The sequence below is a fragment of the Eptatretus burgeri genome, chromosome 17 (genome assembly GCF_056783735.1).
Source record: "Eptatretus burgeri isolate ZD-2024b chromosome 17, Ebu_testis_v1, whole genome shotgun sequence".
Lineage (NCBI taxonomy): Eukaryota > Metazoa > Chordata > Myxini > Myxiniformes > Myxinidae > Eptatretus > Eptatretus burgeri.
The window spans coordinates 19,954,848-19,980,895 of NC_140977.1; the positions used below are offsets into that span (position 1 = coordinate 19,954,848).

The following is a 26,048-nucleotide window of genomic DNA, read 5'->3' on the forward strand; positions in this document are numbered from 1 at the left end:
TACCACAATAGAACAGGGTGCTCACACGTTAAGGTCGGGATATGCTCTCTAACATTAATCGGTTATCTGCACCTGTTTTTTTTTCTCTCATTCTTGAACTTCAATACAATTAAATATCGTGTTTGATTTCTATTAAATTACTTCGTCGATGATTAGAGTAATTATTAACTCCTATTATATCTGAAGGACGTGATAATGATTTTTTTAAACTATTTTTAACGGTTCTGAAGGTCGAGCCGTGATCATGACTGTAAAGTGTGTTTCGCTCGTTCTCCTTCCCGAGCTGTCGATCATTCCAGTCCCTTGTCAGACACGTTCCTGTTCTTCCTCTTTATCTTGGCCTTCTGTGTCGATGGAACACAACCGCTCACGATGATCACCCATTCACGATTCACGTGCTTTGTTTTCTGTACCCACACGGCCAGAAACCCCCTGTCATGGAATCATCGCGCCGTTTCGAACATACACTCCGGTTCAGCGGTTCTTTTCACCGGGTGGAGCACCATCGGGCAGTGCAATGCACCTTGAGATAGAAAAAGAGTGCTGCGCCTTGAGAGAAAGCAAAATAACCCAGTTTTTGACGAGGTGCGGCAGCTTTTTAATGTGGCGCGGCGGAAAGCCCGAAGGAGCCCAATTGTGCATCTCTGGCGCGGTGTTGGCAACACTGTCTCCAACTCACGGCAGCGATACCAGAGACTGGTTAAGAGCATTATAATTATTTTCAGTCCAGTAGGGATAACGCAGAGGAAGGCATCTCATCGTCGAACAACCGGTAAAACAACAATTAACAACAACAACAACCTTCCATTGGTGTTGAAATCTCGAAATGCCAACGGAGGTGTATATGTTAGCTTGGCATGTCAGACCCTCTTTTTACTCGTTTTTTTTCTCAGCGTTGGATATTTTTGTGCAGAAAACCTTTTAGTAAGATTCTAACCTGGGAACAATGCTCTGGTTGTAAACACTCGTGGTGAAATAACGATCGAGAGGGATTCGAGAGATGTAATATTTAATACGTGGAGAAGAAGAAGATCCTTGCGTTGACCAATCACGGTTCCGTGTTGAAGTGATTCGCCCAGCGACAGAAAGTTTGCAGACGAGTTGTGAGGAGGGTAAGTGTTGTACATGTTTGTGTTTTAAATTTGTCCGTGAGGAGGATTAAAGCTCGTGGTACAGATTATAACATGTTTGTTAAATATATTTTTCATTATATACTATTTGGAACTAAGGTTCATGGTGTGAGAAATGGGAGACGCTGAAGGACGGTGTTTTGTGATGACGTCATCGATTTAAACCCCTTGATGCAGAATCTGAACCGCGATCTCTTCTCAGGGTTTGAAGGGGAGTAAATGTAAAACAGGTAATCTGAGGTAAACCAAGGGAGATGAGATGGGGTATAGGTAGGAGGGGGAATATGTAAACTGAAGGAAACAAAAGTCTGTGAGAGATTCTCTTGAAAAGGTGAATTTGCTCTGAGTGTCCTTCTCATTCCTCACCCATCATCTCCGTGACCCCCATCATCTCCGTGACCCCCATCATCTCCGTGACCCCCATCATCTCCGTGATCCCCATCATCTCCGTGATCCCCATCATCTCCGTGACCCCCATCATCTCCACGACCCCCATCATCTCCACGATCCCCAGCATCTCATTGACCCCCATCATCTCCATGACCCCCATCATCACCTGCCCCCCATCGATTACAATTAAAAGTGTGCCTGTGCCATATATATATATATATATATATATATATATATATATATATATATATATATATATATGTGTGTGTGTACATACATACATATACATGTTCATCTTTCGGCTGCTCCCGTTAGGGGTCACCACAGCGGATCATCTATTATGATCCGCATACTGATTTGGCACAGGTTTTACGCCGGATGCCCTTCCTGACGCAACCCTGGTCGCCTCTTATGACACAGGGATAAGGATTGGGTTTTGTCATGATTCCGGGCTGCCCAACACCCTCTCATAGCGCGGCCCAGCCCAGAGACCCGTCCTCAAGCGATCCTCCAACCCAAGCCTCCGAGTTGCCGGATTACAGGCGCACGCCACTACGCCCAGTGTATGTATATATATATATATATATATATATATATATATATATATATATATATATATATATATATATATTTTTTTTTTTTTTTACTGATTTCATAATCTGGTCTGATGAATGCATCCACACATCCAGGTCCTCAGAGAGTTATTTCCTTAAATGCATGTTCAGATTTGACCAATCCCCGTGTCGAATGGGATTTTAGATGTGGGTCATTCCGTGCCAACTCACCTAAGGGTCCCAGGGGTGCAAATTAACGGCCGCCCGGTCACCAATGGCGCCTAACTTTTGTGCTGGGCAGGTACACAATACTGCCTTACCTGCCCGGCTGGCGAATCACCGGTGATTCCTGTTATTTTGTACAATTTGTACTCGCTTCTCTACTAGTTTTCTCAACTAGTACTGTTTTTGTCTGCAAAAAATCCGAAGAAATCACCGGTAATTCTGCGGCGGCCATTTTGTCTGTTTTCATCTCGTTCCAAATCACGCGTGATTGCACGAGATTTGACGGTTTGGCGCGGTTCGGGCGCATTTTCTCATGCCCAGCAGTGTTGGGCACAAAAGTGATAATCCGATAACAGATAATTATCAAAGTTAAATTTTTATCGGACTATTATCGGAAGTTAACTTCCATTTATCGTTATCAGATCAGTTAACTTCCGATAACTCGATTTTTTTTTTTAGTCCAATAATGTCCGTTAATTTTTTTGTCCGATAACATGTTTATCGTTTCCGATTCGCATTTCGCCAAACTAATTATCAATGTGGAGAAAAATGTACATGATTATAGATTACTTGTTTTACAAGATAATGCTGAATCAGGCCGCCGCGTGAAGAAAAATGGAAGAAGAGAGGGCGGAGGAAGAAGAAGAAGAAGAAGAAGCCTTGTAATGGCATCTTTCTCAGCCATGCGGCTGCTAGGCTCTGCAGGTACTGGGTTCGGTCAAGGTTGGGAAACGTACAGATCGGTTAATTCAAACACAAGGACGGTCTAAACTTTGGCAGAGCGACGGACAATCGGACATGAGTGTTGAGGCGTGGAGATACCGTCGTGCCATGTTTGTAACTGTTCTTGGTGTGTTTCTAAGGTCATGCCTCATTTTTGAATTAACGTTGCCTTCCTGTTTGTGTGCGTAGCGTTCCGCGGACCTATTCCCATTGCTCTTTCGGTAAGAAATGGACATTAATTTGTTTGTTGGATTCACATTGTGTCCTTGACCCGTCCCGTTAACCTCCCAGTGCATGTTGGACTCCGTCCGGTTAAACGTGCTGTGTGTGACGACTCGTAGACTCTAAAAAGACGCAAAATGCTTATTTTATTCTTGGGTTTAGCATAAGTAAGCCCTTTCTATGGGTTTTGAAGGTTTTTACCTGTTTTTTGAATCCTTGTTAAAAAGTAGTTATCGTTATCGGATTATCGTTAACTTCCGAAAACTTTGTATTATAATTATCGTTATCGGACTTAAAAATTGGGGTTATCGGATTATCGTTATCAAAGTTAACTTTTTGGTTATCGGTGCCCAACACTATGCCCAGGTTGGTTAAATGAGTGAATTTGGATGAATGAGTGAGTTTCATGGGTGAGGTTGGGTGAATGAGTGAGTTTGATGGGTGAGTGAGTTTATATGTGATGTTGGGTGGACGAGTAGTACCCCCACCATCCACCATCACGCACAACCCCCCCCCCCCCATCGTCCATCAGCCACAACCACCCCATCACACACAAAAATCCCCCCCCCCAGCACAACTCACAACCCCCCTGCCCCCATCACCCACACAAAAAGGTCCCCCCCCATCACCCACAACCTCCTCCTCCCTGCATCATCCCCCACCCCCCCCCCCCCCATCCAACTCACTCCTCCATCCATCCAACTCACTCATCCACCCAACCTCCTCCATCAAACTCACTCATTCTGCAAACCTCCTCCATTAAACTCATTCATCCAACCAACCTCACTCATCAAATTCACTCATCCAACCATCCTCATCCATCAAACTCACTCATTCTGCAAACCTCCTCCATTAAACTCATTCATCCAACCAACCTCACTCATCAAATTCACTCATCCAACCAACCTTATCCATCAAACTCACTCATCAAAATCACTCATCCAACCAACCTCACTCATCAAACTCACTCATTTGAGAATTATATATTAAAAGTGTTTTGATATCAAATTTGTGACTTTTGTCTTTATTTTATCGGGCCGGTAGAAATTCTGCTGGGCCGGTAACTTTTTCTAGTCACCGGCCCTGCTGGCCGGTGGATAAAAATGTTAATTTGCACCCCTGGGGTCCCCAGTTCACCTCAGATTTTGCTGGAAAAATTCTTACATGTAGATCTATATGGCTCTACCCACCATGCAAAACAGCTTTCAATTCCTCATAGTTTAAAAAATATCTATCTCTCGAGACCTTTGAAATTTGGCCCTAAAAATGCCAAATGTGAAAAACGCATTTTTTTCCAACTTCAGTGGCTTATAATTTTATAATGGACTCCTCTAGAAAGCTAATATTGCAAATATTTACTAGTTGGCATCCAAATTTTTCAATTATGGCATCAGATAGCTTCTGGGATGCATATTTCTCACTCTATAGGAAGCTAAAAATGGCTTTTTGGCCAAAACGAGCTAAAATAAGGTGAAACTATATAATAAGGTTTTTCCTCATAACACAGTGATTATAGGGTCATTATCTATCCATAGATAGATTTTTGTTGGGATATTACAGTTAGGTGATGAATTATAAAAGTTTTACCATAAGCCCTTGCCTCCGAGGGCTCTGAAATGGACCAATTTTGTCCCCTGGTTTGACCATGTGGCTCGGGGTTTAGGATCTTCATTTTTTTTTCCAAAGATTGCCTCATATAAGATGTGTCTACTGACCGAATATTTTTATCTAACGCCCATGGCTTCATAGTCAAATAAATTTTTATTTACATGCACGTTTTTTACAATTATTCACTTTTTTCATATTCAGAAGTTTTTAAATCTTAAATGGAACTATCCAGGAAAGAGTTACTGCAGAATTTTATAAACTGGTATACAAAATTACAGAGTGTGGCATCAGAATGTCTCTCAAAAGCACATACTCCTAGTTTTAGGAAGCCAAATATGGCAATTTGGCCCACTTGGTACAAAACAAGGTGAACTTGCAGGTGTGTGCATGAGGCTAAATTATGCTTCTTATTAGACATTAGTGATAAGGATGCACATTGTAGAAACAATTTAAGACTTTATTTGTCCATTTATTCAATGTGGAAACAAAATCAAGATCAAAAATAAATTTTGAAATTAAGCAAATTTCTCCAAATCCTAAAAAAGATCCCAGTACTTAGCAATAAATTTACTCATAAGGAAGGATCTTACGAAACAAGATTTTATTTGACTTACTGTGCACATTTTTCGTGTGAAACTGGAAAGGATCACAACAGGAGGTCTGTCGACACTCATACCGGGAAAGGTATACAGTCTCATGATGTAGGCAAATACTGTCTTCTGAACTGAAAGTAATTCCTGATCTCCATGAAATCAATTCTTGTGACTTCTTCTCCAAAGCAACAACTTGTTTTAGCCCAACCTTCCTTGTATAATAGGTCTTGTGACACTCCTGGTCTAATTTGGTTCCAACAGTGCATCCACTTGTCAAACTTGTGCCACTGGGCCCAGGTTTTTCTGCATCCATTTCCTTTGTTTCCTCCTCTCCTTTGTTCTCCAAATAGACAAACAGACAGACCTGTCTATGACCCATATGATGCGTTGAGAAGGGTGAAGAATAGATCCCCTCTCTTATGGGAAGCTTTTTTTTTCTTTACGACAGACGTGTTTACACACATTTCATTTGCGAGCGCCGGCACCCGCATTATTTTTCCTCAGCAACGTTTATGCACATATTTTTTCACGAGCGCCGACGCCTGCCTTTTTTTCGAGCGCACGGGTCGTCATGGTAACGGTGCGCAAGTGGGGTGGGGTGAGCTTGGGGGTACTCTGCGCCCACCGAGACGGGCCGCAGAGATATATTGTTGTGGGGCCGGGTCTCGGCGGCGAGCACTACCGCCAGGGGGAGCAGTAGAGTCGGCTCCACCGAACACCCGGAATTTAGGTCATACCTTTCAGATAAATCAGAAAGGTCACGGGTCCCTTCTCAGACCGAAGATCACCAATAGGTCGACCACGTGGGATAGAGTCAATTGCCACTTTCAATATACCTAAATACCCACGTAGTCCAAACTACCGGGGAAATTCACCCTCGGCAGGATCTGCGCGATCCGGGCCGTTACCGAGCCGGATCCGAGTCATACCCCGAGCGGAGAGTTCCAGATTCCTGTCGGGCCGATTGCACGATTATGGCAACAATGACCTTCCTAATCCCCAATACGCACTGTGGAAAACCAATGGCAGAAAGAACAAGGACGAGCTTGTACATTCAACAATAATTGGGGAACGAGGGGAAAACGTAAGGGCAGAGTTATCTGAATAAGCAAGGCAAATAATGTACAACAAAAAGCACTTAACAATTCTACTTATAGACGGGGCCCACGGACACACACACGCACACACAAATACCCAGAAGAAATGATGGACCTCGAGGTCTTTATTGCTCCTCCAGCTCGGAGGGAAGATAACGTGCTGGCTACCTGGCCGTGTTCGCGCGGCTTGATGTCCGCACATTCCCAGAGCACCAGTCGCCAAAGGACGGAGCAGGGCAGCCAAATCCAGAGGAGGCGAGACGAGGTGATCTCCCGTGATGAGATGGTCGTCCTCTTGTAGTAATTCGCCAGACGAGACACCTCGGATGCACGCGATGCAGTCAGCACAGACCAGACAGAAGCGCGTGATGCAGTCAGCGCAGACCAGACAGAAGCGCGTGATGCAATCAGCGCAGACCATACAGAAGCGTGCAATGCAGTCAGCGCAGACCAGACAAGCACGTGATGCAGTCAGCGCAGACTAGACAGAAGCGCTTCGAGCCGACGGGACACAATCATTCATTCCTTCTTCTGTCCCTCGGGGTGCGGTCCGCTTGTCCGTGGCCTGCTCCCATTGGGTGGACGGCATGTCGCGGCTCCGCCTTCTTGCCAAGGACCGCCCCGGCTCTGGTCTGCTCGTCGCCCATTGGGTGGAAAATGACGCATACCCTTATTTGGCGCAGAGCCAAAGCGAAGGCTTCATGATCATATTTGGAATGGAATTCCATTCCAAAGGAATTCCGCACATGCCGGCATACCAGCAAGCGTGCAGAGAATGCCGAGAGCAGAGTGTTATTGTTGTTGTTGTAAGTGATGTAAAAATCCTATCTATAAAATAATCCACAGCGCACGTACAATTAATTCCCATTAGACACAGGGGATGGATTCTAACTATACACATATACTTAACGACATAGCTGAGCTACGGGGACCTGTCTGTTGTGTGCTCATGGCTGCCAGATTCGTAACAATATAAAGAGAATTGGAAGTCTGTTCTGAGAGAGAAGAGAAACGGGCAAGGGAGCCGAGAAGTAAGCGAGAGAGGAAGCGCGCGAGAAGCGAGTAAGAAGCGGGTGTAAGCGCGCTAGAGAGAGAAAGAAAGCGAGAGTTAAAGCGCGAGAGGGAAGAAGCGAACCAGAGAGGAAGCATGCAAGCCCGTGCGTGTAAGCACGAGGAAAAGAGGGAAGAAGCGAGTGTGGAAGCGTGCAAGAGAGAGAAAGAAAGCGAGAGTTGAAGCGTGAGAGGGAAGAAGTGAGCCAGAGAGGAAGTGTGCGAGTCCGCAAGTGAGCAAGCGAGCGTGTGGTGCACGTGTGGGTGTGAGCAGCGCCGACAATAAGTGAGGCACGGGTCGGTCACCGACGGACCGTGTGGGTCACTAGACATCACCAGTGAAGTGTGAGGAGCTGCCCGTGTCGCAGCACCAGGGTCTAAACCCGCGACACACTATTTCGGTGCCCCCCCCAGACGTCGACTGGCGTCCAAGGCTGCTCGCGAGTGGGTGCACGGCAAGGCTGGGTGCTGGTGATGGACAAGACATGCACGCACACATTTCAGGACATTTTCACTTCACGGACGACTACTCTCTGGTGAGCGAGACGACTCTTCTTCTCCCCCCCCCCACCAATGATCTGCTGGGTACCCTTGTCTGTGTTTAGCTGAAAGTAAGTCAACTCCAGATGAGCATCTGCTCTCTGTCTCCTTCCTGTCGTTTTGATTGATTTTGCCTGAGTAATTATTCATTTTGATTGCTTTGGAATTTATTCATTTATTTACCTCAGAAAATAAATAGTTCTATTTATTTATAAGGTCATCTCTATCATCTCAGTAGAGATGACCTAATAATAACAGTCTCGAAGTCTGTCCGCCCGTCCGTACGTCCGTCCGTCCACAATCAAACCAAGTGGAGACAAATAACCAATAGTGGAATGGATAGAGGTCGATGAGACATGCACAACGATATAACTTTCAAGGTCGTCCAAGGTCGAGGTCAACGTCACGAGCCTGTCAAAGTTGCGAAAATCGTCGATTTCAAATCGTATCTCCTCCCTCATTTATCAAGACAGATCAAATGTTATTAGTGATTCAGATACTATGGACTATTATCTAGATTCTAGAATAACACGAGCCATTTTTTTGAAATTTGCTCTCGTTCCGATTTTATAGCCCTTCAAACTTCGCTCTGATTCCCCGTATGGGCCGTTCATAAAGTACATACAAAAATAAAAGTTAAATTAAGAACCGGAACTCTCCGAGACAAATATTACATTTGAAGCTTTTGTCAGATTTAACTAAAACAATGGAACACAAGTTTATATGCACACTTACTTTCATTTATGACATTAACATTGTCTTGAATGTCAATTTGTACTTTTATTTTCATAAATGATGTGCTGTGATATTAAAAGAAAACGGTAAATTACACCGCTAGGGACTGCATCGTCATGACTTACAAACATCGGTTCATAAGGAACTGCTGGCTTTGCAAGCGATTAGCGATGTGTGAGGGGGGTGGGTGGGTGGTCACTCGCCTGCATACAGAGGGGGGTGGGTGGGTGGTCACGAGCCTGCATAGAGAGGGGGTGGGTGGTTTTGAAACCCGGAAGTAGAGCGTACATACTTTATGAACTACCCCTATTCCAGTCTGGCACAGTTACTTTCGTCCTCTGGCAGAGATGACCGGCACTCCCGCTCGGGGATATTTTTAATTTTATTACTAAATCATTTGACGACTTCCAACCTGTCCGTGTTTGTCCTTTCTTTCCATTGGTCTGACATTGTCCCAGACTCAATAGACTGGGAGGTAATTACCATAGATTTGACCAAAAATAGTCGGCACGCACCAGCGGTTAAAACGCTCGGCCGCCCTAATTGAAATCTAATCGACATAACATTGGTGCTTTGCCGCGGGCACGCTCCCCGCTCAGGTAACCACATGACCTCTAGTTAAACGGCATAATTAGAGGGTAGACACTGGACCTCATGGTTAACTGGGTGGCGTTCGTGGTTTTAGAACAACCCACCATACCATAACGCTAATTGCGAGTGGTGGCCCCAGGTCCGGCTCTTCCGAGGACAACTGGGGATTAATCCCCCTGAGTGACAAAATGGTGTCTCGGTACCCGTGGCAGCAACAATATATATATATATATATATATATATATATATATATATATATATATATATATATATATATATATATATATATATATATATATGTATATACACAGTCATGCGCCGCTTAACGACGATCCGGGCAACGACGGATCGCATATACGACGGATCTGCCAGCTATGAAAAAAAAAATGTAACTGAAAATTTCCTATCGCCGAGTGTGTGTGTGTGTAGCCTCGTATATAAATAGCACATACAATTATGTACACTGTACAGTACATAATACTTCATAATGATAATAAACAACAGTGTGGCCCTGTTATAATGCGATCGTTGAAGCCCATTAAATGTCATTGCGAAAAAAGCAGGATCGTGCTAAATCGGGAATCAAGGAAATCGGCTTTCAAACTGAACCAGTGTTTCCACGTTTACCTTCCAGCAAGTAAATTACCTTTGAATTGAAGAATTCCGCGAATAAATCGTTGTTCCTAGTCGACATTAAAACACATTTATTTATAGTGAAGCTTTTCATGTTGTTAAAACAATCGCACTGTTCTGAAAATAACTATATCACAATTGTCAGGAGCTCGTTTCTTCATTTGTAAATTATAACATCGATGCAATGATTACGTATTTATAAAATCCAAACGCTATTTATTCACCTTTCTATAATCGATGCGAGAGGAGATTGTAAGCTGCTGCTAATAACACCGATGGCCGTCATGAACAGCACAAAGGTAAATCTAACGTGTCTTCCGTCTCTCTTGGATGTGTGTTACAATTGCCGACAGTTTTCAGTACAGTAACATGCTGTACAGGTTTGTATCCGAGGAGTAATAGGCTATACCATATAGCCTAGGTGTCTAGGTTTGTGTAAGTACGATGTTCGAAAATGAAAAAAAAAATGATGTTCGCACAACGACTGAAATGAGAGCGAGAGAAGAACCTTCAGAGTTTAGGCTTTATTCCATTTGATTGGAGCCGCTTCTGTGGGCACACCGGGGAATACAGGTTCAGCTAGGAGTACATAAGCAGTAACGTATACATGTGCGATTAATCATTGCAGACTAAATCCGCGTAAGCACGGAGTTCGATATAATCTCCATTCTCACCAGTCAATGAGCACCTTCAGTTAACGAGCATCAAGTGAACAGCCGATGTAAATGGCAATGCCCCGGGGACAACCACTCGTGCCGCGGAGACCTCCCCTTATACGCGAGACGCACAACATGTGATCCCGCGTCATGTCCCTCAATTCACCTCAATTCACCACATTCTCCGCACCTTTAAAATGTAACTAGGGGCCCATCTTACACACCATGATTGCTTTAGCACTATAGGAGTATACATTTCAAGCAACGCGGACTAATAGGTCTACAGAAGCATACATGCCAAGCAGTGATTATTTTGAGTTGTAGGAGCATGGAAATGAGCATCGATATATGATATAATGAGCATATGGGAGCATGAGCAGCGAGAATGCCGATAATCCCCTTTACAGATTGAGTCGTCGAGTGGTCCTTATTCGTCGACCTCTCCGGGAGTAAACGGCAGTTTCACTTGAGGGAGACTCCCGATCCTCTTGGTGAGCCTCGACTTGTGCCGGGGATGACTCCTCGATCGCTCTCGGGTGGAACGCGGCAGCCCCGTCGCCCGGCGGAGTTCCTGGGGGAAATGTCAGAAGGAGGAGTGCCAGAAGGTGGTGTACCGGCGGGAGGAGTACCTGAGGGAGCCAGATGGCGAACCGATACAGTGGTCTCCCTGCCATCCGGGTGCCTGACATCAGCATACTCTGGCATAGTGACAATGAGTTCGACCCCTCCACCAGGGGTTCATACTTGCTTTGTCGGACCGGGCGTTTCATGAACACTGTACCGGGATGGGTCAGCCAGTTGGGCACCGTTTGACCGTCAACATAACGTCGCTGGTGAGTAAACATTCGTTCGTGAGGAGTTGCATTGGTGGACGTGCAGAGCAAAGAGCGTATGGAATTCAGAGCGTCGGGAAGAGTAACCTCCCACCGCTCGGGGCCCAGTCCTCTCGATTTCAGCGCCAGAGTTACGGCTTTCCAAATAACTCCATTATACCTTTCCACCTGCCCGTTTCCCTGTGGGTTGTAACCCGTCGTTCGACTAGTTGCTATGCCGAGCTCTAGTAGGAATTGTTTTAGCCCGGCCGACATGAAACACGGCCCTCTGTCTGAATGTATGTACGAAGGTTTCCCAAACATAGCGAAGAGGTCAGAGAGACATCTCACGACAGTGCCCGAGGTCATATCCGAGCACGGAAATGCGAAAGGGAACCTTGAATATTCATCAACAACGGTGAATATGTATCTGTTGTCTGTCTCGGTCGGCAGGGGCCCTTTGAAGTCGATGTTTAGTCTCTCGAAGGGGGAAGTGGCCTTGATCAGTCTGCCAGATGCCGCGCCAAAGAATCTGGGTTTTAGTTCAGCACAAACAGGGCATGAAGCATTCATTTGTTTAATATCTTCAACAGAATAGGGAAGATTTTGTCTGCGCACGAAATGTGCCATCCTGGTTACCCCCGGGTGGCACAGAGACACATGGAGGTCTTGCAAAGCCTGACTGATTATTGCCGAACTGTAGACCCGAGAGAAGGTATCTGCAGCAGGGTTTTCCTTCCCGGGCCGGTAAACAATGTCGTAACTGTAGCAAGCTAGGTCTATCCGCCATCTCATAATTTTTTCATTCTTAATTTTCCCTTTATTTTTCCCATCAAACATGAATGCCACGGATCGTTGGTCCGTAACGAGCGTGAAGTGGTTTCCCAGTAAATAATGTCTCCATTTCCGCAGCGCTTCGACGATGGCGTACGCTTCCTTCTCTATCGCTGAGTGTCTCTGCTCGCTTCTAGAGAGAGTTCTCGAGAAGAACGCGACCGGCCGCCCAGACTGATTAAGTGTAGCAGCTATGGCATGATTTGAAGCGTCGGTTTCCACCACGAAGGGCACCGAGCTGTCGATCGATAAAACCACGGACTTACTGATATCATCCTTGAGGTTGTGGAAAGCTCTTACAACAGCGGCATCTGGTGGAAAGTTTTTGCAATGCACTAGGGGATGTATTTTCTCGGAGTATTGCGAAATCCATCTCGCATAGTAAGCGAACATCCCGATCACCCGGCGCATTGTCTGCAAGTCCTGAGGTGGTGGAAGCTCACGGAGCGGGCGCAATCGTTCAGGATCAGGCTTAATTGTGCCGTCGGCTATCGTGTAGCCGAGAAGGTCAATTGACCTTGCCGAGAATACGCATTTCTCGTAGTTGAGAGTCAGATTATATTTTCTAGCAATGCTCAAGAATCTGTCTAGATTCCTATCATGTTCCCTCTGATCCCTACCGCACACTGTGACATTATCCACGTAAACAAAAGTGTCTTTGAGGTTTTCATCTGAGATGATGTCGTCCATAACCCGTTGGAAGCAAGCTACCCCATTCGTGACACCGAAAGGTATTCTCCTGAATTGGTAGAGGCGCCTCCCTGCCTGGAATGCAGTGTAAGGTTTGTCTTCCTCTCGGATGGGAATTTGATGATAGGCACTTCGCAAGTCGATGGTACTGAATACCTTATAATTGGCCACGCGTTCGACCATCTCATCTATGCGCGGCAGGGGGTAGGCATCGAGTTGGGTAAAGCGATTGACCGTTTGGGAATAATCGACAACCATTCGTTTCTTATGGTTCTGACTGCTGGTTACTAACACCTGTGCGCGCCATGGCGAGTCGCTCGGTTCTATAATTCCTTCTTCCAGTAATCGCTTGGTTTCTGAAGTGATGAAATTCATGTCAGCAGTGGTATATCGCCGCGATTTAATCGCTATCGGTTTGCAGACCGGCGACAAGTTAGCGAACAGCTGGGGGGACGTCACCTCCGCGGTGGTCAACGCATTTAAAATTAGACGAGGTTTGCTTCCTCCAAAGGGTATTTCGACGCTCGTGTGCTGCTTGAGGACATTATGACCCAGAATTACGTCTGCGCACAAATCACGAAGCACCAGTACCCTTACATCCCGATGCGTGTACCCTTTTACGTCCAATTCAACATTGCAGTACCCTCGTACGCGGGATTGTAGTGAGGTGGCGGCCATGCATACCGTATTGTCAGTCGGGTGGATTACCCATTTCCTGCCCTTCACTAGCGAGCTGTTGACGAAACTTTCAGAGCTACCGGTATCAATCAGTGCCTCAGCCATATGCCCGTTAATTCGTACGTTGATGATAGCCTTGGATAGATTCCCCGGGGAGGCTGCAGTTAATTTATTTTGCGAGTAGAGAGCCGCAGAAGTGGGTTTATTTCTCCTTAGAGTAGATTTACATACCCTGGCATAATGCCCTTTCTTGTCGCAATTCATGCATGTGGCATCTCTGGCGGGACATTTTTGAAAATGTTCGAAAATGAAAAAAAAAATGATGTTCGCACAACGACGACGTCGCTCAGAACCCCGTCTTTAAGTGGCGCATGACTGTATATATGCATATATATATGCATATATATATATGCATATATATATATATGTATGTATATGTATATGTATATATATATATATATATATGCATATATATATATATATATATGTATATGTATGTATATGTATATATATATGTATATGTATATATATATCCTCTTCTTCTTCTTTCGGCTGGTCCCGTTCGGGGTCGCCACAGCGGATCATCCGTATGATCCGCATCGTGATTTGGCACATGTTTTACGCCGGATGCCCTTCCTGACGCAACCCTGGTCGCCTTTTACGACACAGGGATAGGGTACACCTATTTTAACCGGGGTATACACCGGCCCAGTACACTGGTACTCTACTGGTACACTGGTACACTGGCCCAGTACACAGTACACTGGTATATATATATATATGTTTTGTTGCGGCTCCGGGGTTCGCGGCTTGCCACGTCCCTCCTGAACGCCCGGTCTATAGACCGCCAAGCACAGATAACACTGCACGTCGACGGGTTGCTTGGCAACCACGAACGCCAGTTGGTACTGCTAATACTGCAGGGTTACATTACCCCGTGTGGCACCTTACCTGTGGACGGCCATACCAAGGGGGGTGTCGTGCCCTCAATGCGTACTTGCATTAACTTTCCGTACGAGGTGCAACTGAGTGGAGCTGCCAAGTTCGCACCTGCGAATTAGAGCCAATTAGTGGGACGGAACTTCACGGCTAACCACGTGCGGACCATGCTGGACCGATAGAGGGAAAAAATAAAAAAAAAACGACCTGGGTACCTTTATAACATAAGCAATTTATTTCTACTAGTGCGGGCCTGTAATGTGCATGCCCGTAGGTGCGTAAACGACGACTGGATTGGGGCATTTTTTTCACCCCTCCCCCTCTCACCCGCCCCCCCCCACTCTCCTCTCTCGCCCCTCCTCTCTCCCCTCTCTCGTGCCAGTACCCTCTCTCGTGGGTGAGGCGTGCCAGTATGTGCAGCTTCCTTCCTTCGCTCTCATAAACGACGACTGGATTGGGGCATTTTTTCAATTTGATCGGACCAACCATATCATAAATGGCCATAACTTGGGAAACACCTGGGAAACATACTCAGGTCCCCAGCGTCAATTGTGACGTCATATCAAACGAAGAAGAATTGTGACGCCCCTCTCTCTCTCTCTTTCGCCCCTCCTCTCTCCCCCCTCCTCTCTCGCCCCTCTCTCACCCCCACTCTCACCCCCCTCTCTCGCCCCCTCCTCTCTTGAATTTTGACGCCCCTTTCTCTCACCTCCCTCTCTCCCTCCCCTCTCTCCCTCCCTCTCTCCCTCCCCTCTCTCCCTCCCCTCTCTCCCTCCCCTCTCTCCCTCCCCTCTCTCCCTCCCTTCTCTCCCTCCCCTCTCTTCCCACCCTCTCTTCCCACCCTCTCTTCCCACCCTCTCTTCCCACCCTCTCTTCCCACCCTCTCTTCCCACCCTCTCTTCCCACCCTCTCTTCCCACCCTCTCTTCCCACCCTCTCTTCCCACCCTCTCTTCCCACCCTCTCTTCCCACCCTCTCTTCCCACCCTCTCTTCCCACCCTCTCTTCCCACCCTCTCTTCCCACCCTCTCTTCCCACCCTCTCTTCCCACCCTCTCTTCCCACCCTCTCTTCCCACCCTCTCTTCCCACCCTCTCTTCCCACCCTCTCTTCCCACCCTCTCTTCCCACCCTCTCTTCCCACCCTCTCTTCCCACCCTCTCTTCCCACCCTCTCTTCCCACCCTCTCTTCCCACCCTCTCTTCCCACCCTCTCTTCCCACCCTCTCTTCCCACCCTCTCTTCCCCCCCTCTCTTCCCCCCCTCCTCTTCCCCCCTCCTCTTCCCCCCCTCCTCTCTCCCCCCTCCTCTCTCCCCCTCCTCTCTCCCCCCTCCTCTTCCCCCCTCCTCTTTCCCCCCCCTCCTCTTTCCCCCTCCTCTTTCCCCCCTCCTCTTTCCCCCTCCTCTTTCCCCCCTCCTCTTTCCCCCCTCCTCTTTCCCCCCTCCTCTTTCCCCCCCTCCTCTTTCCCCCCTCCTCTTTCCCCCCTCCTCTTTCCCCCTCCTCTTCCCCCCTCCTCTTTCCCCCCTCCTCTTCCCCCTCCTCTTTCCCCCTCCTCTTTCCCCTCCTCTTTCCCCCCTCCTCTTTCCCCCCTCCTCTTTCCCCCTCCTCTTCCCCCCTCCTCTTCCCCCTCCTCTTCCCCCTCCTCTTCCCCCCTCCTCTTTCCCCCCTCCTCTTTCCCCCCTCCTCTTTCCCCCCTCCTCTTTCCCCCCTCCTCTTTCCCCCTCCTCTTTCCCCCCTCCTCTTTCCCCCCTCCTCTTTCCCCCCTCCTCTTTCCCCCCTCCTCTTTCCCCCCCTCCTCTTTCCCCCCTCCTCTTTCCCCCCTCCTCTTCCCCCCTCCTCTCTCCCTTCTCTCTCTCCCCCCTCCTCTCTCGCCCCTCTCTCTGTAAATGTATTCACAAAAAAACAAAAAATAAATAAATATATAAATAAACATTAATTGTGACGTCATTCATGATGTCACAGCACCGTGTCCTGTCATTGGTTTGGTAAATAAATGGCCATAACTTGGGCACCGCTTGTCCGATTAATATCAAACCTTGAAAAGGCACATACTCAGGTCCCCAGCGTCGATTTTGACGTCATACCAAATGAAGAAGAAGAAGAATTGTGACGTCATACCAAATGAAGAAGAAGAATTGTGACGTCAATCGTGCAAAAAAAACCATTAATTGTGACGTCATTCATGATGTCATAGCACCATGTCCTGTCATTGGTCGACAGATAAATGGCCGTAACTTGGGAACCGCTCGTCCGATTGATATCAAACCTTGAAAAGGCACATCCGCGCGGCCCCGGCAATATTCCTGGAAAGTTTCAATCAGATCGGACCGGTGGTCGTCGAGAAACTGCAGTCGCATGCAGACACACACACACACACACACACACACACACACACACACACACACACACACACACACACACACACACACACACACACACACACACACACACATTGCTGGAATTATAGATAGATAGCGAGGGTGAGGAAAGGCATGTGAACAATAATAAAAGGTTTTATTACAAGTAATACGTACACCAGGGAAAGCAAGGATTCTTGAAGTGTGGTTAAAGAAAGTACAGTTACATATAAAAGAGAAGATGCAGGGCAGAGTGAAACCGATACTAAACTTCTACAATCTTAATTATGCTAAAATGACATTTATCATCTGAGCTCAAGCGTTTGGACATCGGTATTGCAGCACTCTCTGAGGTTCGGAGACCGGATTGCGGTGAGATAATGGTGGGTGGTTACACCTACTATTGGTCTGGTCACTCTGGTTACCATACTCAAGGAGTTGCTGTGGCTGTGTCCAATAAGCTGACCACAATGATAATTGAGGTAACACCGGTCAATGAGCGTATTATGAGATGAAGGATTCGTCACTCGTTAAGTGTCATTTCCCTGGTCTCTGTCTATGCTCCGACTGAGGCGAGCGATCTCACCGTGAAAGATGCATTCTATGCCACGCTCGAGTCTGTGGTTGATCAGTGCCCCAGATGAGATACACTTCTAGTCTTGGGGGATTTCAATGCATCGACTGGAACTGATAGGGATGGTTATGAGACATGTGTTCGTCCCCATGGGTCAGGAACTATGAACCAGAATAGCACGAAGTTCCTTGACTTTGCAAGAGGTCATGGACTTAGGTGGCTGGTTCATGGATTCAGTGCCCACAATCTCATCGCTGGACTTGGTATTCCAATGCTGACGGTGTGGCAAAGGAGATTGACCATGTCCTCGTTGATGGTCGCTGGAGGATGATCCAGAACTGCAGGGTCGACCGGAGAGCTCAGTTATTCAATACTGACCACCGGCTTGTTGCAGCAACTCTAAAGCTGCACCTTAAATCTGGGAGAATGGTACCATCCCAGACTTGGCTGGATGTTGGCAAGCTCAAGGATGACAGGGTAGCTGAGGAGTTTGCGAACAGGACATTTGGTGGAGTCTGGGTGTTTTGGGGGGTCCTGAAGAGTTGTGGAGTGCCTTCGAGACCACCGTCCTTGATGTTGCCGGTTGATGTCTTGGAACTCACCGCAGGGCAAAGAAGAATTTTGTCTCTCAAGGGACACTGGATACCATTGACCAGAGTCGCAGGGCCAGGCTGAATGGCAGAGCTGAGCTGTTAAGGGAGCTGAGGCGTAAAACTGTACGTGCACTAAGGGTGGACAAGGAGGCCTATGTGCGAGGAATCTGTGAGGGGGTAGAGCATCACCTGTGGACAGGTGATTCTCGTCCCGCTTACAGGGGAATTTGCGCATTGCGTTCATCCAAGCCCATCCCTCGGAGCACTGCAGTGAGAGCAGAGAGTGGTAGGCTCTTGACAGAGGAGTCTGAAGTGAAGGCCTACTGGGCCGGTTACTTTGAGCGGTTGTACCAGGCTGATCCACCAGCTGTCGAGTTGGACGTCAAGGGTGTTTCAATCCCTGTTGCTGACCCTCCAATCAACTGTGGTCCACCTTCGCTTGTGGAAACACGGGCTGCGCTTAACCGGTTGAAACGGGGTAAAGCTCCAGGGATCTGTGGCATCCATGCTGAACTTCTCAAGGCTGGTGGAAATGCTGCACTCGTGTCGTTGCATGCAGTTTTGTGCTCTGCCTGGAACACAGGCATCATCCCAACTGATTGGAAGAGGGGCCTTGTTGTCCCTCTCTGGAAAGGGAAGGGTGATCGCCAAGACTGCAACAACTACCAAGGGGTGACGCTGCTCTTGGTGCCTGGCAAGGTCTTTGCTCGGATAATTCTTGATAGGGTTCGCCACCATCTGCTTGAGCACCAGCATCCAGAGCAGTCAGGCTTTACACCAAAGAGGTCAACGATTGACCGTATCCTTGCTCTTCAGGTCCTCACCAAATGCAGACGAGAGTTTCGGCAGGGGTTTCTTGCAGCCTTTGTTGATTTCTGTAAAGCGTTCGATTCAGTGAATCGGGATTCCCTCTGGAGGATTCTTGGTCTTCGTGGGGTGTCACCAAAACTGATCGATCTGATGTCTGCACTCTACTCTGGTACTGAGAGTGCTGTGAAATGTGGTGGTACCATCTCTGACTTATTTCCAGTTGTTACTGGAGTTCTTCAGGGGTGTACTGGCCCCCACACTTTTCAGCACCTGTTTGAACTGGATACTCGGGAGGATGTTGGAGAGATCAAGCTGCGGTGCATCGTTTGGGAATGTCATGATCTCGGACCTTGATTTCGCAGATGATGCGGTCATCTTTGCGGAGACTTCAGATATCCTTTTGGGGGCCCTCAAAGTGTTAAATGAGGAGTCGGAGATGCTGGGATTACGGGTTTCTTGGGTCAAAACTAGGATCCAGGCTTTCAATGACATCTTGGATGCTGCTTTCCTGTCTGTGTCTGTTTGTGGTGAGGATGTTGAGGTCGTGGAGAGATTCACTTACCTTGGCAGTGATATTCATGTCTCTGTTGGCTGTGAGTCAGAGGTCAATTGACGTCTCGGTCGGGCCTGGGGAGTCATGGATTCACTGGATCATGGGGTGTGGCGCTGCCGGTACCTGTGCGGGAGGACGAACGTCCGAGTCTTCAGGTCCTTGGTACTTCCAGTCTTGCTCTCTGGATGCGAGACTTGGACTCTGACCAAGGATCTGAGACGGAGATTTAATTGCTTTGGTAGCAGGTCTCTTCGGAGAATCCTTGGCTATCGCTGGTCGGATTTTTTGTCCAACGAGCGGTTGCTGAGAGAGACTCGGATGACATTTGTTACCTGCATAGTCCGTGAGCATCAGTTGCGGCTGTATGGACATGTGGCTCGTTTTCCTGACGCTGATCCTGCTCACCAGATTCTCTCAGCGAGGCAGTCTCGTGAGTGGAGGAGGCTAAAGGGCCGACCACGTGCCTCATGGTTGACCGGCATCTCAAGGAGAAGGGGATGGGCCTGGCATCTGCCTGGGGGATGGCCAGACGGAGGCTCCTGGAGTACCAGTGGAAAGTGGACGCAACGATGCGCTGTTCTGCCACATACTCCCATACCTGACCTGACAGGTGCCATCAGACACACATCCGAGGAAAGTAGAAAGCAAAGAAAGGTGAAAGTACGAGGTGTGATCGACCTCTTTGTGTCCAGCATGGTCGATGGACCAACGCAACCAGTCACTTCGGAGGGGGAGGAAGGAAAAAAAACGGAGTGTCTCTGGTGTGTGAGTGAGAAGTTGCAATGAGATGTGCTGTGATTGGTGGATGAGGTGGAGAGGGAGGTGTAAAGATGTGTTGGCGGGGGGGGGTGGGAAATGAGGCAAAGAGCGCATGGAGAGAATAGACTTATCGTGAGTGTGGGGAAATTTGTTCGTGTAATTATTTATTAGTGCAGAACTGCACTTTATCCGGTGCCTGGTTCTCGTTGAGTTCGGCCCAGCTTCCCCTGCACTTGCTGCTCAGCACAGCAACCAACGGTGACGTACAAATTAAGCCAGGCAAAACGAAGGCAGGGCAGACGAAGAGCCAGACAAAGAGAGCGAGCATGTGGAACTCGGTGCATTTATAATCCTCCTGTGAGGGCGGAGCCCTGGAGGCAGGCCGTGGGTGTTTTCCGGTGCTGTCATTGGCGCGCGAATGCTCACCCCAACCTTTGCCCAGGCCAGCAGTCGATTCAGCATTGGAAATGCCCTCATTCACCCCAGAACCCGGCCATGTGACGGAGCCCCATGATTCCGAGAGAGGAGAGGTCGTGTGTACAACATAAAGTAAAATAAAATAGATAAACGAATAAACATGAGATATAAAACCTGTCTAAAAGCCCTTTCAATGCATTTTGTCCCAAATACCCACTTGGCATGAGCGAAGGGCTATCTAAAATGGATACTAATGAAATAAATGTTTTGGGACCACTATATGTTGTGTGTTCGTCTTGGTGGAGTGCAGGCTTCTCAGAAGCGCAATAATATTGTTACGGTTGTGGGGGTAGATGGAGGAATTTAATAGGTAATTTAGCATTGAATGGAGTAGTTTGGTCCATGGACATGTAGAAGGCATCTCGATGCAATCAAAGAGGGAATCTGCGAGCTTGAGTGTTATGTGTCACCACACGGTGGGGTGGTGTGGTGTTAATTAGCTCGGGTTTAAGGATAAGCTTCCCCAGTTTGTAATTGCCCTCTGTGACTTTTTCCCTTTGGCTTTAGAACCAAAAGCATGCGAAACAAGCAATACGTGCTGAGCAGGCAGAAGCCCCTCCTCCAAGGGTGATGTCAGACGTAGTCATGCCCCGAGGCTGATGATTGATGGGTGTGACGTCAGAAGCTCGCTGAGCAGGCAGAGGCCCCTCATTCCAGGGTTTCATGTGAGTAGGCCATGCCTCTGGAGGCGGAGGATTGTTTGGCATGACGTTGATGAGGAAGGGTTGGTTGCGCATTTTTGAGAGGCCAGAGAGAGAGGGGCAGCGCACGAGAAAGGGGGCGGGAATTCAGGGTGAGTGCATGCACGAAGCAACACGCTGGCCTTTGGCTCTTGGTTGTCGTGAGAAACGAACCCCGAGCCTCGTCTATGTCATAGCGGGTCAGTGAGGACGATCGATGCATGAAGCGGATGCAATGGGTCTCTGAGCCTTTGTGTTGAGTGCCTCTCATGGAGTGCCTGGCTTACGTTTGTCCTGCGACGAGAGAAGCGAGGTGCCATTTTGTGCACGTCTGCACATGTTGGTGGAAGTGCCTCGATTCCAAATTCCACAAAGACCAGCTATGGGCCAAGCAAAGTACAAGAATACTTGAAAGGAAGTGTTTTCTATTTATTTTGTTTTCCCTTTGTCTGTATTTCAGTCTGTGTGAAGAGGCGATTCGACTTGAGGATTTATTTACTTCATCATTATCATTACCTTTTAAATTATTGTCCTTTGTAAATATGTTTATTTTCATGAAATGTGTTCATTTTAAGAAACTGTAGCCATGTATTTGTAGTGGGGTTTGAGTATAAACCCCTCCTCCCCCCCTCCCCCTCCCCCCCACCCCGTGCAGTACTCCTCCACCCCTCCGCCATTGCACCCTACCCCTCCCACATGTGTTAAAATCTCTGAGGATCAACGTGTCTGCCTTCTATTAATAAGGAACCACTTGACCGTCTGGGGGCTGGTGGTGTTAACCGCCCGACATTACAATTTGGGTCGGGGGGGGGGGGTTAACCTTGATCCCCCCCCCTCCTTACCCACACACCCCACGCCGACGACAACATGTTAAGCTTAACCGTCTGTGTACCTTGTCCACCCATTCGACAAACATCATGACACACTGGGTAAATTCACAAACAAAGACGATCGGCAAACCCAGAGGTAGAGCCTGGTAATGTGTCTGGAAGCAGTTTGGTTCCTGTTCCAGCAGGAGGAGACTACTCGTTCTACACGTCAACCAAGGAAAGGAACCAGAAACGCATCTTGTTCGGCGGGGTGCGTCTTAGTAGCCCTCTGTGCAAGCTTGGTGCATCCAGCAGCACCAATAAAAACTCAAAATTCCTTTTCAGATTCCAGGGAGAAATTTGATTTGCATCTCCGGCATTAGCTGCTCTTTATCTGACGATCATAAACACTTTTATTATCTCGGTCTCTTCACACTTTTTGTGCTCTGCCAATCTTTAGCGCTTTTTAGCTCACCTAGCCTGGTGTTGACTTAGTAGTTAGGGTGGTGGCTTGGGATCCTAGGGTCCTGAGTTCAAGCCCCAAGAGTTCAAGCTGAATTAAAATACACCAGGAGGTTGACTCAGCCTGTCATCCTTCCGAGGTCGGCAAAATGAGCACCAGTGTACTGGTAAGGGGGACACTGCATCAGCGACACAGCCGTGTCCCAACCAGTAATGCAACCAGCAGCCACAGGCTGTGAGAGAGAGAGAGAGAGAGAGAGAGAGAGAGAGAGAGAGAGAGAGAGAGAGAGAGAGAGAGAGAGAGAGAGAGAGAGAGAGAGAGAGAGAGAGAGAGAGAGAGAGAGAGAGAGAGAGAGATAGAGATAGAGATAGAGATAGAGATAGAGATAGAGATAGAGATAGAGATAGAGATAGAGATAGAGATAGAGATAGAGATAGAGATAGAGATAGAGATAGAGATAGAGATAGAGATAGAGATATATATATCTCACCTGGAACATAGTTCCGGGGAGCTTAAGGGATGGTGCGTCATCCATCCGTCCATTAACAAATACTTGCAACTTCCTCTCTGAAGCTACACATGACGATTTTGATGAAATTTTACCACAAATTTCAGCAACCTGTATGTACCAAAGTTTGTTCATACCATTAAAAAAGAAATTGTGGTCTGGGGGGAGGGGGTGGTCTATAAAGGGAGTTTACAGTTGGGGGGGGGTGGTTCCCAAAAAGAGGTATTTGCTTTCTTCTCCAAAATTACATGCACAGTTTAAGTGAAACTTAACCACAACCTTCATCACCTGTGATGTACCTAAGTTTGTTCACACCATAACACAAATTTTTTGAAGGGGATTTGCGGTGGGGGGGGGGGGGTGTTTGCCCCACAATTTAGGTATTTGCTCTAACATTGGCTCATTGGTCGGTACATTATGCTTATTCCGTCTCAAGTTGACTTCCTCCTCAGTATCATTATTCTTCTAGGTGTGTTGCCCTATGTTTATCCGCTCCGATCTTTATAACTGCCCCAACACACAATCGACAATCAACAGACTCCTTTCCCGTGCCTTAACGTTGTATATTGTGGTTCTCGGAACCACATGCATACAACAGATAGGTGTCCCAAGACAGTTATTCCATTATTATACGTGTAGATAGTCCCCTTCCTTTTGTTTAGCGGGACAACAAGGGAGTGCGTTGCGATGATCTAATAGCTCGGGTTGCTTCAATCATTTTTTCCTTCATTTCATCCCCACTCTTCTTCTTTTCTGATTATTCCTGAGGTAAATCAGCCACGTGTGCCTTCGCTGTAAGGTGGGCCCTCGTGGAGGCCAACGTGTGCGGTGCCATGGTGGGGAAACTGCAGCACTGAGTTATGTGGTGTGCTAGTTGGTGCTGGACTATTGAGTCGAGCTTCCGATGGTCTGGGGAGAATTGCCGATTTCATTAGAAAGGCATGCAAATAAATACCTCTTTTGAGGCTGCACGAAAGGTGTTTTTCACAGCACGGGAAACACTGCCAGCACGACGCTCACGCTGCATGAGACACGTACGCCACTCGTGAAATGTGCATGGATTTATCCATGGCGATGTACCTTCGGTCCTCGCTGGCAGCGATGGATTCTCCACAGATGGTGAACGTCTTCTCGTCTCTGCGGCCAACGAGGCTGCGATCGAGCCAGGGAATGTACAGTGTGGGCCATGTTGGCGCGCGTGGAACGAGCGCATTGATCGATGCTGGTCGAACGCCCGAGCGGGTATGCGGGACCCTCAACCGGTTGCCCGGGGGTTTTTGCGGGATGATTCACGTGCCAATTTCGGTGTGGGCGATTCATGTCATCTCGTGGGTTCGGAGTGCAATATTTCCACTCTTTGAGATTGCCTTGCCGGAAACGAAGTGAGGCGGTTTCCGGCCCAAGCTGGCGGGCCACGTGAGGGGTCGGGGCCAATTGGAGTGCCCGATTCGGGTGATGTCGTTTGGATTTGGCATGGCCCATCCCCCCGAGCTGCGGGCCCTATAAAGGTCGGGGCAGTCCCTCATGCCCGGTCGGTCTGTGTTTCCTGCTCCTCATCTCCACCTCCTCATCTCCGCCCACGCCTCGCCTCGTTGACACCGCTACGACCCGCCTCCGGCTCCTCGACTCTGCCTCCTCGTCTCCGCCCACACCATGTCGACCCCACCCGCCTACCTGATCCCACCGACTGCTCCACCCTCGCCCTCTGGACTCCGCCCCTTCTTCACTCAAGCTCCTCCTTCACGAACACAGCCTCCACACGTGCGACTTGGGCCAGAGACAACACGCCCACTGTCGGGTACCGTACCCCGGAGCATCCCCCCCCCCCCGAAACGTATTGGTGGCACATCGTGCTATCGGGCGCACAGGTACCGAGATCATAGCTTCAACTCCCTCCCCCCCTTCCTGGTTGCAAGACTCTCTCTTCATCGGGTTTTCTGTGTGTGTGTGTGTGCGTGTGTGCGTGCGTGCGTGCGTGGGCGCGCGCGTCTGCGCTGGTGCCTGTCTGCTTTCGCAAGACTTCAGAAGATTGTTATTATTTTCACGTTAAGTCTGCTTTGTGTTCCCTTTTATAAGTTGCCTGTTTATTGTCGCACCACGCTTCTTTCTATCTCTGCATTACACACAACAATAAATCTTCACTGTGCCACATATCTTTCCTCGCCTGCTCGTAAATAAATTATTATTATTATTATTATTATTATTATTAGGAATGTTCCCTGCTCGTTTTTGTCTTTTCTTCCATTGATCCAGCCTGGTCCGAATCCAAATTTAGCCGGAACTTTATTCCCATCGATCCGTTCCTTTTAGCCGGTACATCCTTGGCAGTGTCGCTCGGCTGCATCCGATCAGTTGGAGTGATCCGGTTCGGACAAGGCGTACCGAGGGCGTGTTCCCCGATAATTAAATCACGTGATTAATTAGGTAACCCGATTCCATAGACGGGAGGACCCTAGGTCACGCGGTTGAGTTATTGGCGTCCACGGTCAGTTAAGCGACCCGCCGCGTCACGGAATTATCCATGTGCGACGGCCTACAATTCCGGGGAGCCTGGTGGGAACAGAGATAGCTGCCCCCACCGAGTGGTCTTCTCACCCGACCCCCCCCCCCGGCCCGCAACAGTTGGATTGAAGGAACGTTTAACAGAGGATTGAATGGTCAAATTGAAATCTGTCTCAACACGCTTTGACACGTTGTAATCTTTGTATGCTAATGCCATACTCCAATGCTGCACATTTAAGAATGAAATCGCTATACTGCGTTACTCTC

At 48.0% G+C, this 26,048-nt stretch overlaps 1 protein-coding gene and 1 long non-coding RNA gene across 6 annotated transcripts in view; one reads left to right on the top strand and one right to left on the bottom strand.

The window, feature by feature from the left end:
* Positions 1-179: 179 nt before the first annotated feature.
* LOC147009489 (uncharacterized) overlaps positions 180-26,048 on the top strand; it is an 83,530-nt gene continuing 57,661 nt past the window's right edge. The window contains exons 1-2 of one of the 5 annotated variants that reach the window (XM_085861854.1): positions 180-1,112; positions 8,007-8,128. In XM_085861854.1, the coding sequence (XP_085717980.1) occupies positions 8,078-8,128 (51 nt within the window). In that variant the 5' untranslated portion in view covers positions 180-1,112; positions 8,007-8,077. The remainder of the gene's footprint in view (positions 1,113-8,006; positions 8,129-26,048) is intronic. The other 4 variants (XR_015052831.1, XM_085861856.1, XM_085861855.1 and 1 more) reach the window with 4 other exon arrangements.
* LOC147009490 (uncharacterized) lies at positions 10,601-11,160 on the bottom strand. Its single transcript, XR_015052892.1, has 2 exons — positions 10,766-11,160; positions 10,601-10,640 (listed from the first exon to the last, which is right to left on the bottom strand). It is a non-coding gene; the product is annotated as an uncharacterized LOC147009490 (long non-coding RNA).